The sequence below is a fragment of the Mugil cephalus genome, chromosome 21 (assembly GCF_022458985.1).
Source record: "Mugil cephalus isolate CIBA_MC_2020 chromosome 21, CIBA_Mcephalus_1.1, whole genome shotgun sequence".
Classification (NCBI taxonomy): domain Eukaryota; kingdom Metazoa; phylum Chordata; class Actinopteri; order Mugiliformes; family Mugilidae; genus Mugil; species Mugil cephalus.
In genome coordinates, this window is record NC_061790.1 from 7,420,507 (window position 1) to 7,437,096 (window position 16,590).

Genomic DNA, 16,590 nt, shown 5'->3' on the forward strand with positions numbered 1-16,590 from the left:
AAATATTACATTAAAGTCATTGAATTACAAAAATAGTTCAACACACAATATCACACGTTGTTTAATACCTAAACAGCTTTCTGGTCAATGAGACTATTTTGTCTTTTTAGTGAAAAAGTAACTGGCAGCAACTTTTAATCCATGCACATACCAATTGACTTTACCATTTCCATTGCCAGGTTTGAGTACTGCACCATTGTTTGGTTTTCCTCTGACGATAGGATAGCGAGGCCTACTCCCATGGTTCCTCGAGCTGTCTCTCGATGATGACGATGTTGAGGATGATGATGCTGTGGACAGGGAGTCGCTTTCAGTTATCCCACCTGTTTTAGTCACAGCTTTGCTGCTGCCAGCATCACGATCTGAAGTCAGCTCTGGCTGGGGCAAATTTGATGAGGAGGAGGAATGAGATGACAATGAGGAATCAGATGTTGAAGAACCCAACCTAGAGTTCTGTGCAGGCTGTGGTCTGATGGAAACTCTGGACCCGCTAAACTGCCTGTTACCCAGAAGAGGAGAGCGCACCCTCCCATTCACCCCTACAATGGGACGACGTTGAGAGGTGCCAACCCTGGTCCTAGATGAAGTTTCCCTTGTACTCGTACTCTCATTGTCTTCTCCATTTCTCTGGGAATCAGTTGAAGTTATAATAGGATTCTTTTGGGATTCTGTGGAGTCTGCAACTTTATCACTTTTCCCACCAATTTCTCCATTCCTCTCATTAAAATAATCCTTATTATGATCGTCACTACTTTCAGGAGAACTTCCTATACGGATGGATTCATTTGAGCCTCCACGTCGACTTGAGGAATGATGGGAATTTGAAGCAGATGCTGAAGATGTAAATGATGTAGTAGTATTTCTACCATAGCTCGGTGCTGTATTGGTCAGAGAAGGCTTATCAGAACGTGCTCCTGCCCCATTCTTTAGTATGTCATCCGAGGAAGGGGTTTTCAGATCTTCACTGGTCTCCTGTATTGAGGACACTCCTGCAGCACCTGCAGCCCCAGAGACTCTAGTGGAAGTCTCCTTTAAAACTGGTCTGTCAGCACCGACCGAGGATGACACCCTTGTCAAGGGAGTCCTACCCTCCTGCCTGGGTGATGATGCCCGTGTACCTGCTCCAAATCTCCCTGGATAGCGACTAGCTAGCCAGGGGAATCTTTCAGCGAATGAAGGATTTAATCTGGTACGAGGAACTACAGGTTTCTCATTAGTTCTTCCATCCCTTCCCTCTTCCTCTCCTACTTTCTCTGCTGTGGGTTCTGAATCAGAGCTTAAAGTAGGCTCCTCAGCTTTGATGATTTCTGAATCTGTATTTTTGTGCCTAGTGTCACCATTCCTCCTGTATGAAGCGTCTCGCTCTGGTGATGTGGGTGAACTGTGTGCATCATGTGTAGTTGCAGAACTGTGAGATTCTCTTTGCGAAGTTGATTGAGAAAATCCTGATGCGCCTGTGCTGGGGTGGTGGTTTGTACTGCTCTGTGAAGTGGATGGATTGGTGCCTTGTAAATCTGTATGGCCATGAGATCTAGACCCTGATGTGCTCTGTGATTTGTCAGAATTAAATGAAGTTGAGGTTGCGCGGCTGTTGGAGGTGCTTTCTGAAGTTGACCTTGGCTTGAAAGCATTTGATGCTTCATGGGCCTGAGTTTTGTCTGGTAATGTGGACTGTGATGTGGCGGAACTGTGAGAGTTTGTTGTTTCTTGGTTGTGGGCTCTGCTTGGAGAATTCGAATGTGAGGTGACAGCTGGTTTGTACCCATTCAGCATTCGGGTTGAATTCCCTCTTAACAAAATTCCAGGATGTCTTCGGCCATAACCGTATCTAGAACCAGAAACAGAGCCACTGGTGCGTCCTGCTGAAGCCGAACCTCTACCCACAGGTGTAGCGTCAGTCTGCTGTGAATTGGTTTCTTTTACAACCGTAGTAGAGGGTTTTTCTTGTGTTACGCTGGACTTATCAAACACGTTTTTGGTTGCTGGATATGCCGAAGCTACGTAGTCCTTCCTACTGGCTGCCGACTCTTGAATACGTGAGGATGAAGATGATGAGCTTGTTGAACGGGATGATGTTGAGGATGAAGAGGAAGTAGAAGAGGATGAGGAGGAATCGACAGAAGAGGGTGAAGAAGAGGAAGATGAAGATGCGTCACTGGATGAGGAGGAGGTAGATGAACCAGTGGATGAGGAGGAGGAAGATGAACCAGTGGATGATGAGGAGGAAGTCTTTGATCCTGCTTTCTGATGGACCCTGATTTTAATTGGCCTTCTATTTGGTGGACTGGATGCAGGTTTAACTGGGGACGGAGTCAAAACCTTGAGGCTTGGGGTTTTAGTAGTCGCGGGCTCCACATTATATTCCTCTTCATCTTCAGATTCAAGGGAAACATCATTGTCTGGTTCCTTTGTCTCTGGCACAACTTGTACAGTTGTTGTCTCTTCTACTGGAGGTGGTGTTGTGGGTATTTTCGTCTCCTCTTCTTCCTCACCTTCTCTAGCTCTTCCTGTGCCTGAGCCTCTGTTTACTGTGTTCCTGACTGAGCCCCTGACAGAGGAGAAGATGCTGTGATAGGAGCGTGTCTGGGAAAGTGGACGTGTACGCCTGCTGTAAGGACGTGTCTGGGGTTTTGCGGTTGGTTCTTCTGGCATCTCTGTTGACTGGAGGCTGTACTTGTCATGGTCAGAATCCTGTTTGGATGGAGTGTGGCTAGTCCTGACGTTGTTCTTGGTTTTGGCAGCACTGCTAGCTGGCAGGAGATAAAAATTATCATGGATTAAGGAGTGTGATTTTCAAGCTCACATGCATGTTTATACTGTTCACAGTCAAATTTGCTTACATCCTGGCATGGCAACACTGAAGGCCTTGCTCTGTGGTCCAATCCCTTTCCTGTTGGTGGCTCTAATCTTGAAAATGTAACGGTCTCCGGGTGTGAGGCCATCGATGTTGGCTGTGGTGGTGCTGCTACGGTACGTCACAGATTTCATTCCAAATGGTTTCATAGCAGGGGCATAAGACAAGATGTACTCTGTGTAGGCAAAGCATGTATAAGTGGCGTGATGACATATCAGTATGATTCAGGAGAAAATGTCAGCTAGTGGTTTTCAAACATTTTTCAAACACTGTTTTACTCATATGGTGAAAGGAAGCTTAGCGTACTAATAATAACATCGGTTCCCACAAGTCATTACTTTTCATTTGTGTTATTTCAACAAATATCTCGCTTGCAGTGAGTGACTTTAGTTCATAATAGCAAAGAGTGGTCTTGAGACTTCAACATTCTGTAACTTTACCAAGTCATACAGTATTTTAGTGCCTATCCACATATATATTTGCTCCAATCAAATTACCTCGTATCCTCCCATTGGGTTCTTCAGGTGGATCCCAAGTTGCTATGACAGCCGTTCCTTTTCCTCGTAGTGGCCTGACCTCAAAGTTCTCAGGCGGGCCAGACGGTGCTAGCAAGACAGGAGAGCACAATTAATGGAAAGACATGGCTGAAAAAATAGCAGCAGGAAAAAAAAAATCACACACGCAGCATAAAGTTTGAAGAGTGTAAAAACAATAAGGACATTTTTGCCAGGAGGCTTCAATACTGTTGCCATACATTCTCAGAAACTGCCCCATGAGATGTATGAAGCTGCAGATGGAGATCTGAGCTGTGAGCCAGGCAGTAAATGCTGACATTCCACTGAACCGTAGCTCAGGAGCTGCTATGACATGGTATAAAAGATGCAATCATGATGGAGTTGCGGCCAAACTTGGAATCACATATCGAATGAGAGTAATAGGTGCTGAATGGAATGACGTGTGGTATGAGGAAAAGAGCTAACAGACGAGGGTATGAAAGAAGGAAGAATGTTATTTTTTTCTACAAGAATAATTGTCCAATGTAAAATGCAGGGCTTTGTCTCTCTACTTCATTTTAAGTCACTATCCCTGAGCTGTGTCACAGAAGCAATTGTCAGAAAGAAGTGGCAATACATACCTGACTCAGGAGTCCTCTGAAAGACAGAGACACTCCACTTTCCATGTTTTTCTCCCTGAGAGATCTTGACAGAGAACTCATACATGCTGTCAGCAGACAAGGAGTCTATCATCATTCTTCTCTGGGTACTATCCTTGTACTCCCAGCGCGCTGACTCGCCTTTCTCCCTGTACCTAACTGTGTAGGATCTGCATTAATAGCAACAACAACAAAAAAAAGTTTTATTGCAATGAGAACGGGTCAGAATGTCTTCTTACTGATTATCTTGTGTCTTAAATTCTGTTTCTGTCTTGTTAACAGGCATATGCACTAAAGCCTACTTTAACGAGACCCACCTGGTTGCCCCAGGGGCAACTTTCCCCATCTCAACAGCAGGGTCGAGCCAGGAGATGAGGACCGACTGAGGAGACATGACCCTGACACTGATGTCCTTGGCCTCATATTCAGGTGGCTCTGGACAACACACACACACAAATACATAAAAGCAAAAATGTTCTTGGTTCATGCCATTTTAAAATCACCTCATTACATTTGCTTATAGGGTCATGTTGTATGGAAGTCTGGCTGACATGTCATCCAAAACTCCACTTCATAATGATGCTCTGTCAACATGTATGTACCTGGTGTGGTCATTTTGGTTGCGACTGCTCTGTTGGCCGGTGCGCTCTGGCCTTGGGCCGTCTGTGCCTGCAGTGACACCACATGAACGGACTCAGATGCTATGAACAGAAAGGGATACCAAGCACGGCCAGGGTTTACACTATGGACACTAAAGATACAAAGAACAAACCAACTGTATCCGCTTAGCTAAATTACCATGTATCATTTTTACTAAAACCAGAAGCTTTGTCCATTTTATCTGGTGAGTAAAACTGGGTCCTCTTACTTAGTTTTTGTGCCTGTCGGTTTCTCTGGTCCGACTGAGGCTTGATGTGGTGTTGCCGTCGCCTTTCCAGCAGCAGCGGGGTTCGTGCCAAAGGTCTCTCAGGCTGCCTGGGACCCGAGGAGGACTGGGGTGCCCTCCTGTGTGTCCTCGTATTAACCACGCCTGATGGGTGAGCCGTTCGGTCCACCCTGGTCGCCCGGGATACAGAGGACTGATTTCTGGCTTCGAATTGTGAATACCTGACTGGACCTGTTGGTGGAAGATAATGAAGGTCAGAGAGTGCCTCAGTTCACATTACCTCTATGACTCCATAGTTTATTGACAATGTGCGTTGGGTTTGCCTTTTGGATCTTGTTAACACTGCCATGAAACATGAATAAAAACTTGATACACATTCGCTTATTGATAAATACAAAATTACAAGGGACATTCATCCAGCTGTGAGTTTAAACACGGCTTGTCATCACGGAAGGGAAATGCTATGTCGCCTGTCATTTGCTCCAAACATTTGTTACGTGCTGTAATCCCCTAGCAGTCACAACATCTTGGAAAACATCTCAGACATTGACTCAGACAGCCAGACAATCCCCCTCATCTGGCTTTAGTGCTGAGCGATAGCATTGCCAATATAACAAAAAAAAAAACCTCTATCCCTCCCACTCTTTTGTCTGCTTTCTTTCCTTTCCTCCTTCTATACGTCCCTTATCCATTTCTCATAATCACTGTCAGATGAAAAGGATCTACCCTGCTTCCTATCAAGACAGCTGCATGCACAGCTGGTGAGCACTGATAAGCCAGCTGATGTAAGATGTAAGCTGGATTTGATGTTATTCAAAGAGGTCATAAGGATAGAACAATACTGTAATTTAGGGTTTCCCCCTTCAAGTGAACAGGTAGGAGTGACCAACAAATCCAAAAAACGTCTTATACAGTTGTGGCTTATAAAAGGAAGGAGGTAAAGTAAGTTAGTCTCAGATTCCTGCGGGCTAGAGAAGGGCGTAATGACAAATACAAATGATTTACAGACTCCCACAAAGAAACAAGGTTGCTTGCTTCAGATCAATTTGGAACACTTCAAGCTTAGTCTAGCAGCCCCTATCGCCCATCTGTCTTTCCAGCGCAGCTGAGCAAATTTCTTCTCTTTGGATTTAGAGCGCCTTGACTGTTTGTTTGGTAATGCACCAACTCCCTTCCTGAACCTCTGCCTCCTAATCTCCAGTTTCCTCTAGGCTTTTTCTGCTTTCACAAATTTCCAGTTATGGAACAATAAAAATAGGATTTTACAGTATCACGTTAGTGTTGTGTGTGGTGCAAGTCTCGTATTGATTCTAACGTGGCAACTTGCAGTGACATGCAGCTAGTATTTCTGTTTTGAGCTGCAGGCACATACACAATACAATAATTCCTTAAAATGTCGGGACCTTAATGTTTGAGACACTTATTACCTAAATAGAGTAAAGTGCGGTTTTACTTCACATTAATTTACTGTCTGTTGCTCTATTTTTATTATCCAGTAAAGGGAAAATGCCAAAAAAGAAGTAAACTAAATTGTCTATTCATTTCCTTAGTATTCTCGTCAATGACAACTGAAATTGTCTCAAGATGCTTCACAGAATTCAGAGCGCAAACTCCCCAGAGCCAGTATAAAACCATTTAACCCACTTAAATATTGTTAACCATAACTACTCTGTGGAAACTAGCCAGATAGATGACTATTTTCCGATCCATACTTGACTGTTTCTTCAACAAAAAAAAAGCCCCAAAACATTTAGTTTTCTCCCTTTTTCATTCTTTTTCATGTCTTTCTCTTTCTGGAAAACTGTCACAGTGCATAGTTTGGCCCAGGTCACAATGCCACGAACCACTAAACCACTGACTCTAAAGTACTGTTAATGCCAGATCTTTTCTGCCCCTTTTCTTTCCTTTCTGTTCAGTTTCTTTTCTTTTCTGTTTCCAGGAAGCCCAAATGGTCGAGGTGCTATGAGGATGGCTGGCAGACAGACAGAACATACCACTGCTACATTGGAGAGACCCACCTCAGTGTTAAGATGCTGGAGAATGTCAATATTGTTTTGTGTTAAGCACTCAAAAATTCGCTGAAGTAAGTAAAACTTTTAACCACGGCATTTGATATTTTTACCACCACCAGAAGCAAATCTAAACTTTGCAAAAATTAAATTTGCTTGGTTTCGGTCCCATGTTAGAATGCGTTGCTCAGATTACCCTCAATTTCATTCCTACAAACAGTTCTCAGTGGCAGTGACTTTTCCTGGAGGCAAAGATAATCAATTTTGGCGCCTACTGGCAAGTGTGCTAACTGGCAAACCCAAATGGCAAAAACACAAAACAAAAGAACACTTGTAGTCAAATTGCACAAAATAAATGCCAATGAGTTTGCCCTCATTCCCTCATTAGCGTAAAAGGCTAGTACCAGTAGCATTTGTTAGTTGGAAGCAAGTATGTTAGCTTTTGACACTAATCCATTTAGACTTAATAAATGTCTATGATTAATAAAAATTAATTAATAAAAAGTTGAGTAAAAGTCAAATTAAGTTGAAGTCAAGTTAAAAAATAAAAACAAACTACCAGCATCATTTCTAAATTTATTCTTTGTTCACTGGCTTAATGCGCTAATTAGCTAAACCGGATATTTTACCAAGCAAGTGTGCTTCATCAAAATATGAATATGGCAACATGTTAATACCTTCACTTGGTAGATAACAAAGCTATCAGCTAGTAGCTAAGTAAATTTTAAAAGTTGATTAGCCATCTGGAAAATGTATGCTAAGCTTAGATACTAATTTTCAGTTGTTAAAATGTGTGCTAGCTTTAGCGCTATATTGGATACTTACTTGATAGATAACTGTAAATGCTGCCTTTAAATGACATGCTAATAAATTACAATATGGGAGGTCATGTACATGACCCATTGTTAAAAATATCAAAAACGTACAGTGTTGTGAATACTTCAAGAGGAGGCCGCTCTACTTGACCATGAACACTGTCTCAGTGGCAGAGATTTCCTGTATGTGAAAGTACTTTAATTGACCAATGAATCAATTAATTTTGCGTCTCTCGACCAATTGCTCTCCGAGATTTAAATTAGTATGGGTCATTGGCTTGAAATGGCCTGATGAATATTAGCTAGTAACAAGACTACTTTATCTGGCAGGCAAATGCAAACTTTTCAGTTGTAGCAAGTGACCTAAGAAGGATTTATAGCCTTTGCTACTCTTCTTTCGCCTTTCCTTTTCTCATTAGTCTAGCATTAATTTGCCAGAAACCCAGCGGTTGTCTGGCTCCAGCTGCGTACCTCAATAATTATGATTAGCTAGCTGTGTCTCCACAGCAGCTCTGCCTAAGACAAATAAAACTGAAACTCCACAGCATGCTGGTTCAGTGGTTAGCACTGTCGCCTCATAGCATCAAGATCTTGGGTTCAGTTGTTGGTCCTCTTCCTTTCAGTGGGGAATTTAAATGGGTTTTCTCCATGCTCCCTGCCAGAGAGCAAAGACACGCCAAGCCAAATGGTTTGAAGAGACTTAAACAGCATGAACATGTGTTTATTTGTGTTCGTCCCGTGATAGTCTATTCACTGTTTACATACTCTATAATGCTATACAGAAACATATCAAATGAAATTCATTGTCAGTTCATAAAGCCCAATTAGAAAGTGTATGTGTTTATGTATATACACACATATATATATTTTGGCAGGCGAACTTCAGACAATTGACTAAATGAGAATATGCTTAAATCACTCACTTAAAGAATAACTGGCCAGTCAGGTTACAAACAAACCATCTGTCTGAGACTTGTTTCCAGTCATTTTACAGTCTATTGCAATCCCTGACAGATGAATATTTGAAAATTACTTTGACACTATTAAGGTCAACACGCTCTGAATTAGATGTAAAATCTGGATCCTCTGCAAGAAAAACATACCTGACTCAATAAATGGGAACGTATGAGTCACCGACGATCGAGTGTTTTTCCCTTCAAACTCCGCGGGGACAAAAGAAGTGAGGGAATGGGGGGAAAAAGAGACTCTTGCCTCAAGATACGGCAGTGTAAATCATCATCACATTAGATCCAATGGCTCATTTAACATCCACAGTGACAGCAGACAATTTCAGCACTTTTAAAGGATTTAACCAGATAATTTTACATACTGCTGGTAAGTGAGGTGAGGCGCTTTTCCCATAATGATAATGATAATGATAGTAATGGCTTGAGATCAGGTTTACCTGCTGATGAGTTGCTGACAGGTGTACCGCCCAACACAGCAAAGCCATCCAGGTTAACCCATTCAGGGTCTACAAAAAATAAAAGCACAGGACATCTGGATAAATTACACTGTTTCTGGCAATCAGTCCATAAGCAGTGCATTTTCGACATTTCTTTCTATAATCTGGATGCTGGTCATGTAGTTGCATAAAAGCTTTACAGCTTTTATGTCTGAGGTGCTTTCCTGCCTTATCAGAAATATGTGTTTCTTTTCTTAATTTTTTTTTTATCCGTCTCATATTCGTTTCAAAAAAGCGTCCAGCCAGACGCATTAACGATGTGGAAGCAAACAGTATTTATGACAGCTGATGCGGCTCTCATGCCGCTGAGGGAACAACACACGATCTGTGCGGAATGTCTGGAGAGACAACACTGAGACTCTGGTCGCTTGCCAGAGATTTATGGCAAACTCCACCGGAGCTGGGGAGACCGCAAGGGCCGACCACGACGAGCGCTGGGCGGCCCCCCACACAAACACACAGGCGTCTTTATATGTGTTTTTGAAGACACTGACACAAAATACAAGACAATGCATGACCTCACCCCTTGGCACCACCCTGTCCTACACCACAACCAGCAACCACACACACACACACACACACATAATAAGTGACCACAACACAGAGTATTGGGTTATACGCGCAGGGCTGGGTTCGGAAAGGGGTTGGCAGCAGACTTTGAGTCGCTGATGAAGTATAGCTGTGAGATGCCAGGGACAGAGGAAAGGGGAATAATGACAAAAGCAGACAGAGTGTGTGTCAACAGTGCGCACTGCATGTGTATAGAAACACAAGGACCTGTCTTATGTTTTATGAGGCAGGATTACCAGAGAAGGTCTAAAAATAATGTCCTCTAAAGTCTAAAATAAGAACTGTCTGCTGAGATTAAATGATGACTGCTGGTCTCACACACACACACACACACACACACACTAGTCCTGGTGTTTTGTCTTTCAGTCTTTGACATCCAGTTATTAGCTAATCCACTAATAAGAATTAATCACACATTCTCTTGCCTACTTCTCAGCTCGCCTATCATCCTCTCGTCATTGTTGGCCCCCGTCTTGACAAACTGCAGAACTCTGAGATTTGAACGTTTGCTCCTCGGATTAAGCCAAACTAAATTTTCATGCTCTTTCTCCATTTATTTTCCTACCATTTTTTCTAAACGTCGCCACCATCATCTAACATTCCCGGCGGTTACCACAGCATTAATTGTTATAACTTCAACATGGTCCTCACGTGCTCTCTTTGAGACGTTTTCCGACATACCTTCGACTTCCAGCAGATGAGGCCGACTGTCCTTGCTCACTTTAGGGAAGCGGTTAGACCTCATGGGTTTGTTGGAGTTGATGATGCGGTCCACGGGTCGTCCGTCCAGGTGAATAGACGGCTCCCAGGTCTCCCTCAGGCCCTTGTCCACAGGCGTCTGTCTGCCACTCTGCGGTCTTACGGGCTTCTCCGCTGTAGAACAAAAGGTTTCAGGATAAATTTGGGCTGAACTAACTTTTGCTAATATTTATATTGCATTGCCCCATCGCTAAATGTGAAAACCTGTTGGACTTACGGATGGCAGCACTACAGGCGAACTGCCAAGGTCTATGAGGTGCTATATTTATCAAACTTGAAAAATACTGCTTTGATGGTTAAAAAGAGATCTGGCAGGGTGCTAAGGGCTCAGGACAATGAATAATTGTTACTCTATCTGGCAAGTTTGTCCAAAGCAAAACAAGAAAACAGTAACCACCGCTTTGGTTTGGAATGCCTCCTTGGTCAAATATAAAATAGTGAAAGAGAAAAAGCTGCCAAAAGCCTGAAAACATGGATGGAAAATAACAAACTATCACTTGGACTTTTAACAATAGCGGTCTTGATTCGTCATTCATAAAAATAATAGTTTCGTAACGGAGAGGCTAGAGCAGAGTCAACAAATAAAGAGACACTTGATAGATGTGTGATGCAAAAGAAATAAACCGAGTATTTTGGAAATTATTGATCCTGGTTTTCAGTTCTGAAAAATATCCACTGTGCATTTTGTGCAATCGTTGGCCATATTTATAGTGAATAATGAGCAGGGTATGGAGCATGGAACAATAATCTACACAAAAAGATGAAAAAATGATGGAAACCGCTCTCCTAACTTAGACATTCGTTATTCTGTATAATAATTGTTTGGTGAAAGATAAAAATGAAACCTTCGTTTGGTATGTTTGGTGTCAAAGTCAAAGGATAAATAACTTCTTGTTTACAGAGGGTCAAAGGTGGGCCCATGCTCAGAATTCCATGAAATGGCCACTTTGTTGTCTAGATGTACAAACATCATATCTGTAATTCAACAATTCAAATAGATCTGAAGAGGTCCCAAGCTGGTGTTGGGAAACTGTTTCCCATTAGCACACGCACATGTGTTAGCATTTGGATGAATTAATGTTTTTGTCCACTTGAAGAATGTCCAACATGTGTCCAAAATTCTAGCCCTGGTCTGGTCTCAACTTGAGCGGGAACTGGAGTCTGTTGACATTCTCCTTCTACAAAAACATAGCCCGTCTCAATCTTCACGTAGTTCTTAAACATGAGCTAAACGGAGATGATACGCAGCACTTAAAAAAAAGGTAGCCCGCGGCGTATTAGCATGCTGTTTATACATTCATTTATGCTGTCACACAGTAATTATCAGTACTGTCAGCAGCTGGCCTTAAGGATTGCCTTTTCTCCCCAACGGTTTCACAGGAGCCCTTTTATTTTGGTTTAGCATCGTCTGCAGGTGTTCTCTCAGTTGGATCTGTGTTTATGCTCTTAGCATTTAGAGGTCTTTGGTGTTGCTTCGGCTTAGCTAAGAGCTCCAGTATGTGCTGAAAGTTTGTGTCGTCATTGTCTCTGCTGACTGTCACCACTCTGAGCTAGACTCAGAACGTGCAGTGGATGCATAAAGGAGTGTTTTCCAGCTAAAAGACAAAGCACAGTCTCTTTGTTGCATCCTCATTAACGCAGAGAGGTTTGAACAGATGTCCGTGGAAGTCTTCACTGACACAGATTTGGAAACCCTTCAGTCACTCGCTCCCTGTTTCCTTTAAGGCCATGCATTACGTAGGAAAGGCCTCCGCTCCACTGTCCAGACGTCACTCTGCGTTTTGGCATCACAACGCCACGTTTCAAGGGGGCAAAGCAGATATTTCTGATTAAACAGTGACTTCTTCAAACAGATGCGCACGCTCCCTCAAAGAATAAACAGTCCGAGAAACAGTTAAGCAAACGAGTTGTTTTAACATCTGAGCCTTACAGATGGAGGCTCGGTTTCAGGATGTTGCCACGGGAGACCGCAGCAAAACACTGTCAATGCTGCGGTTGTGAATGTGAAGTGGAAATACAGACAGATAGAGTATAATTGAGTTAGTCAGTGGAAAGTATTAAGTATGTGAAGAATGAGGGCACGGCCTGAGGGTCATTATGACATTATTTTTATTATTTTTTTAAAAACTAAAATACTTGTGTGTGTGTGTAAAGGAGACGGATGTGGGACGCATTCAGAGACTCACAGACGGATCAGCAGACACACGTGTTCATGCATGCGTACCCTTGGTACAAGGAGCACATGCAGGTAAACCCTGAGGTCAAAGGACTCCTGTAAAACTGCTCTAGAAAATGCTTGGGCTCGTGCACCTGCGACGTGCTCCACTTTTTACAAGAGGTTTCACCCCGCCACAAAAAACGCAGACGTCGACCCCTAACTCACCCCTGATGAGTTTCCCATTAACCACTAATGACTGTCTTCTTCCCAAACTTCCCCCAGTACTCGGGATCATCAGTGAATTAGTGGACGAGACTGACATACACTGAGCTTCAGTTTGGGGAATCAAACTGATTTGATGACTTAGTGTCTGGAGGCAACAACCAGTTTCAGTGTGGATATGTGAATAACAGGTAACAGGTATCTAGGTCAGTCTGACATGCAACTTTAGATGCTAGAATAAAGTTCAGAGACGGTTTCTATCAGTTTAAAACCAATGCAATGGGTCGTTCAAGGTGTTGGTTGGCAAACTTGACATGCTTTTTTACTTGCATACAAGGGTAGCAGTATGTTGTTGCTTCTGTGCTCTCAGCTGTTGTCTGCATGCAACCAAAGCCCACTCAGATGTAGACCACAAACAGAAACAAGAAAGCTTCCTGTACCAAAACCTGGTCCGTTGCCCACAGACTTTACATATTCATATACAGATAGATTACATAAAGGCCGGATTTTTGAAGAAGTTAACCAACACGACTAAATTCAGACTTGACTGTGTTTAATTAGCACAATCATACCTTGTTTATTTGATGTAAGTGAAAGTTAGAGGAGCTGGATGTTTCACCTTTGGAAAGAGCAGGATAGCTGCTAATCACCACAGTATCCAGACGGTGCTCGGGCCACATGTGCTACACAGGGTTTCTCATCTGAATTCTCTCCCTGAGCACAGATCCATCTAAGTGGGAGGTCGGCTTCAAAACTCGCCAGGGGCCACAGAATTCCTTTGTTGCACCTCCGTCCGTTTAAACGCCGCTCACCTCTGACATTCAGCAATCAGCTGCGTAATAAAGCCGACGCACCAGACGGAGAGCGTCGCCCAAGACGATCGCCGCCTCCTGACTGCGCTCAACCACTTTGAAACCTCAGCCGCTGGACTGTGACTCATCGTTGTCACATCATTTTTGGGAGTTGAGCCTTATTTAAAAAACAAATTGTGACGGAGAATCTATTTTATAGAAAGCAGCGACCTGGAGTGAGTGATTGTTTAGCTTGGGAGGGTTACAAGGCATGCAAGAAATGAATGACACATGGGCGACAGACAGAAGCTTGCCTGTTCAGTCACAGTCTAAAAACATATTTAGTATTTCAGTGCCGGTGGTCACTACACGACATCCCCAAACGTTTCTAACACACACTAACTGATGGAGCCGCTGACACCTTGCAGCATTGGCTCGTGCTGCATCTTCCCGCAGCACACTTTTATGCTGTCATCCACCGTGATGTGACAGGTGTGTTCAAAGCCCAGGTGGTACTTGTTTAAACAACTGGAACATCGCCCAAAGATGACATCATGACACGAGACATGCCGTTGCTGGCAGGTCCGACAGGCAGTCAAGTTTCAGGTGGGAGGGGGGTGCGGGTGCAAACTATGTCAGGTGATTAAACATGCCTAAAATAACAGAATCTGTTAGAAGTTTTTAGACATGTGCTGGTCCTGACACTTGACAGTGTTTGGTGCTGTAGTTCCAACGCACACACACACACACACAAGTTGAATTTATGAAATTCCCCACTTTGCGTGGAATATGCCCCGTGTTGTTGTTGCAAAATTCCAACATGTTAAGTGGAGCAGAGAAATTAAATTCCAGTGGCCTGCAAGGACACGATTCCCTCTTTGTCCTAACTCTCTGTCCTACTTATCCTGCACATACTTCACGCGCACACACTTTCCAGGAGTTGATTGACTGCGGCTGCATGATTGAATTTGACATAATTTATTATCCAAATACACTATTTGCACTCCTCCCGCCGGCGCATCCAGATATTCCCATGAGCTCAGTTACGTCCACTGCTGTGGGGTGACAGGCTGATGACATGTGAGCGGAGAAAGTTAACGAGGAACACTCTCCCATTCCCTAACGACTACTGTCAAAATGCCCGAGAGGAGGGCTCCTCAGTCCAAACCGCTCCAGTCTGCTGCCGCGATGCTTTGCAGCGGCGACCTGTAGCTCCCAGGTGTGAATGTATGGAAGCGAATAAATGTGAAGCAGAGTGTTGCAGACAAAGCGCACAACTTGCTCTGAAAAGGCTTCCAAAATTCTGGAAAAGTAAATGACTCACGAAAAAGCCCACAACAAATAGCAGCTGCCTATATTCAGTGAAAGCAATGAGCTCATGCGCTAAGTGCTTACAGTTGAGAGGGAGGCATATAGGAACCAGCAGATGAACTAACACAATAAAAGGACTGAGTAAATTTGAGTAGGGGGGCAGGATGGGGAAAGTCTGGCTGTGGCCTTTAAGGCCAGCCAAAAGGATTATCCAGAGCTCCTCCGTCTTTTTTATGGCACTTTTGGATGTTTTAGATATCGTCGGATTCTTTGATTGATTTTACAAACAACATTTATGGAACTTTACAAAACCATGTGTGCCGCTGTGGTGTGCAGTCAGCTGATAAATCAACTGCTGCTGACACGGAGGGCTTTCTGATGAAATCCCGTCTGCGTTTTCATCACCAGAACCCTCCGTGTTCTTGCGGTTCAAAGGGGTTTTTGCTTCATTTTGGCAAAACGCATCATTCCACCGTTCACGACAACAGTTTATGGACGATTTGACATTTCAAAGGATGCAATATGTCAGCTCTGTTAAGAGGCAGAGTGATGGACACTTTTTAGTCACACACTCGGGCCATCTATAACAGTCCTCAGCCAGATTAGTCACCGGTTTGGCCTGACACCACTCAAAAGAGACTTTTTCTCATTTCATAATATTTTATGATGTAGCCTGAAATGTGTCATTTGTCAGTATCACAGTCACTTCAGGATATGCCCGCTCTATGAGGTAAGGGCTTGTTCCACAGCTACCTAATCCCTGCATCATATTTTCCCTCATAAAGTCACAATAAAAACACAGGAAAAAGGCATACTTTTTGTAATTGTGCTCTTTTAAACTAAATGTTTCTTGTGAGTCAGGGTTACACTTAGCCTAATGAACTCTTAGTCTAATGAACTCTAAATAGCTTAATTTCATCTTTTTTCCTTGTCTGCAACTGTTTATCATTTTAGGGCAACACACAGATTGATATGCACACATGCAAATCTCCACACGCCCAAGTATATTTTTCCCTCATAAATAACAGAACTGATATTTGCAGCACGAACATTTTTAAATGCATAACAATTGCACAGGCATGCACCAAAACACAAACTAAAATCTAAAGCCAAATCAGCTCCCACGGCAACATCAGCAGAAAGCCGCAGAGGAAACAAGTCTTTAGATGGGTTAACACTTTAGTGCAAACCACGCACCTGCTTAGGAAGACATAAATGAATGTTTTACCTGTCCAGCTGCATCCCGGTGCGCAAAACGTAACAAATAGCGCCAAGAGCGTCTTGCTTGCGGCCATAGCCATAGTGATTGTGGCGCACTTCTGCTGCAGAGCGACGCACCAGCTCTGGACGCATAGGGCTGGGACGCGCCGACCCTCCCTCCCCTCTGCTGATGGGAATGCTGCTTTTCACAGTGAATTGTTGCTACTTTAAATCACACACAAAAAAAAAAAAAAAAAAAAAAAAAGCAAAACAGTAAAACAAAACAATGACGCGTATCATTAAACCCAGTCCATTATGATTTGAAAGATTACTGGCTGACTTCCATATCTTTAATATTGGTTCAAAAACTTTAATATTATCTTCAAAGCGCGATAGA

General features: G+C 43.2%; 1 protein-coding gene across 2 annotated transcripts in view; it reads right to left on the reverse strand.

The window, feature by feature from the left end:
• The window catches only part of fndc1 (fibronectin type III domain containing 1), a 33,128-nt gene extending 16,761 nt beyond the window's left edge, over window positions 1–16,367 (reverse strand). For both annotated transcript variants that reach the window (XM_047574325.1, XM_047574324.1), the window contains exons 1-10: window positions 16,222–16,367; window positions 10,434–10,625; window positions 9,123–9,191; window positions 4,876–5,124; window positions 4,610–4,708; window positions 4,325–4,442; window positions 3,990–4,177; window positions 3,352–3,459; window positions 2,841–3,029; window positions 165–2,750 (exon numbers count right to left, since the gene is read on the reverse strand). In XM_047574325.1, the coding sequence (XP_047430281.1) occupies window positions 165–2,750; window positions 2,841–3,029; window positions 3,352–3,459; window positions 3,990–4,177; window positions 4,325–4,442; window positions 4,610–4,708; window positions 4,876–5,124; window positions 9,123–9,191; window positions 10,434–10,625; window positions 16,222–16,294 (3,871 nt within the window). In that variant the 5' untranslated portion in view covers window positions 16,295–16,367. The remainder of the gene's footprint in view (window positions 1–164; window positions 2,751–2,840; window positions 3,030–3,351; window positions 3,460–3,989; window positions 4,178–4,324; window positions 4,443–4,609; window positions 4,709–4,875; window positions 5,125–9,122; window positions 9,192–10,433; window positions 10,626–16,221) is intronic.
• Between the last annotated feature and the right edge of the window lie 223 nt (window positions 16,368–16,590).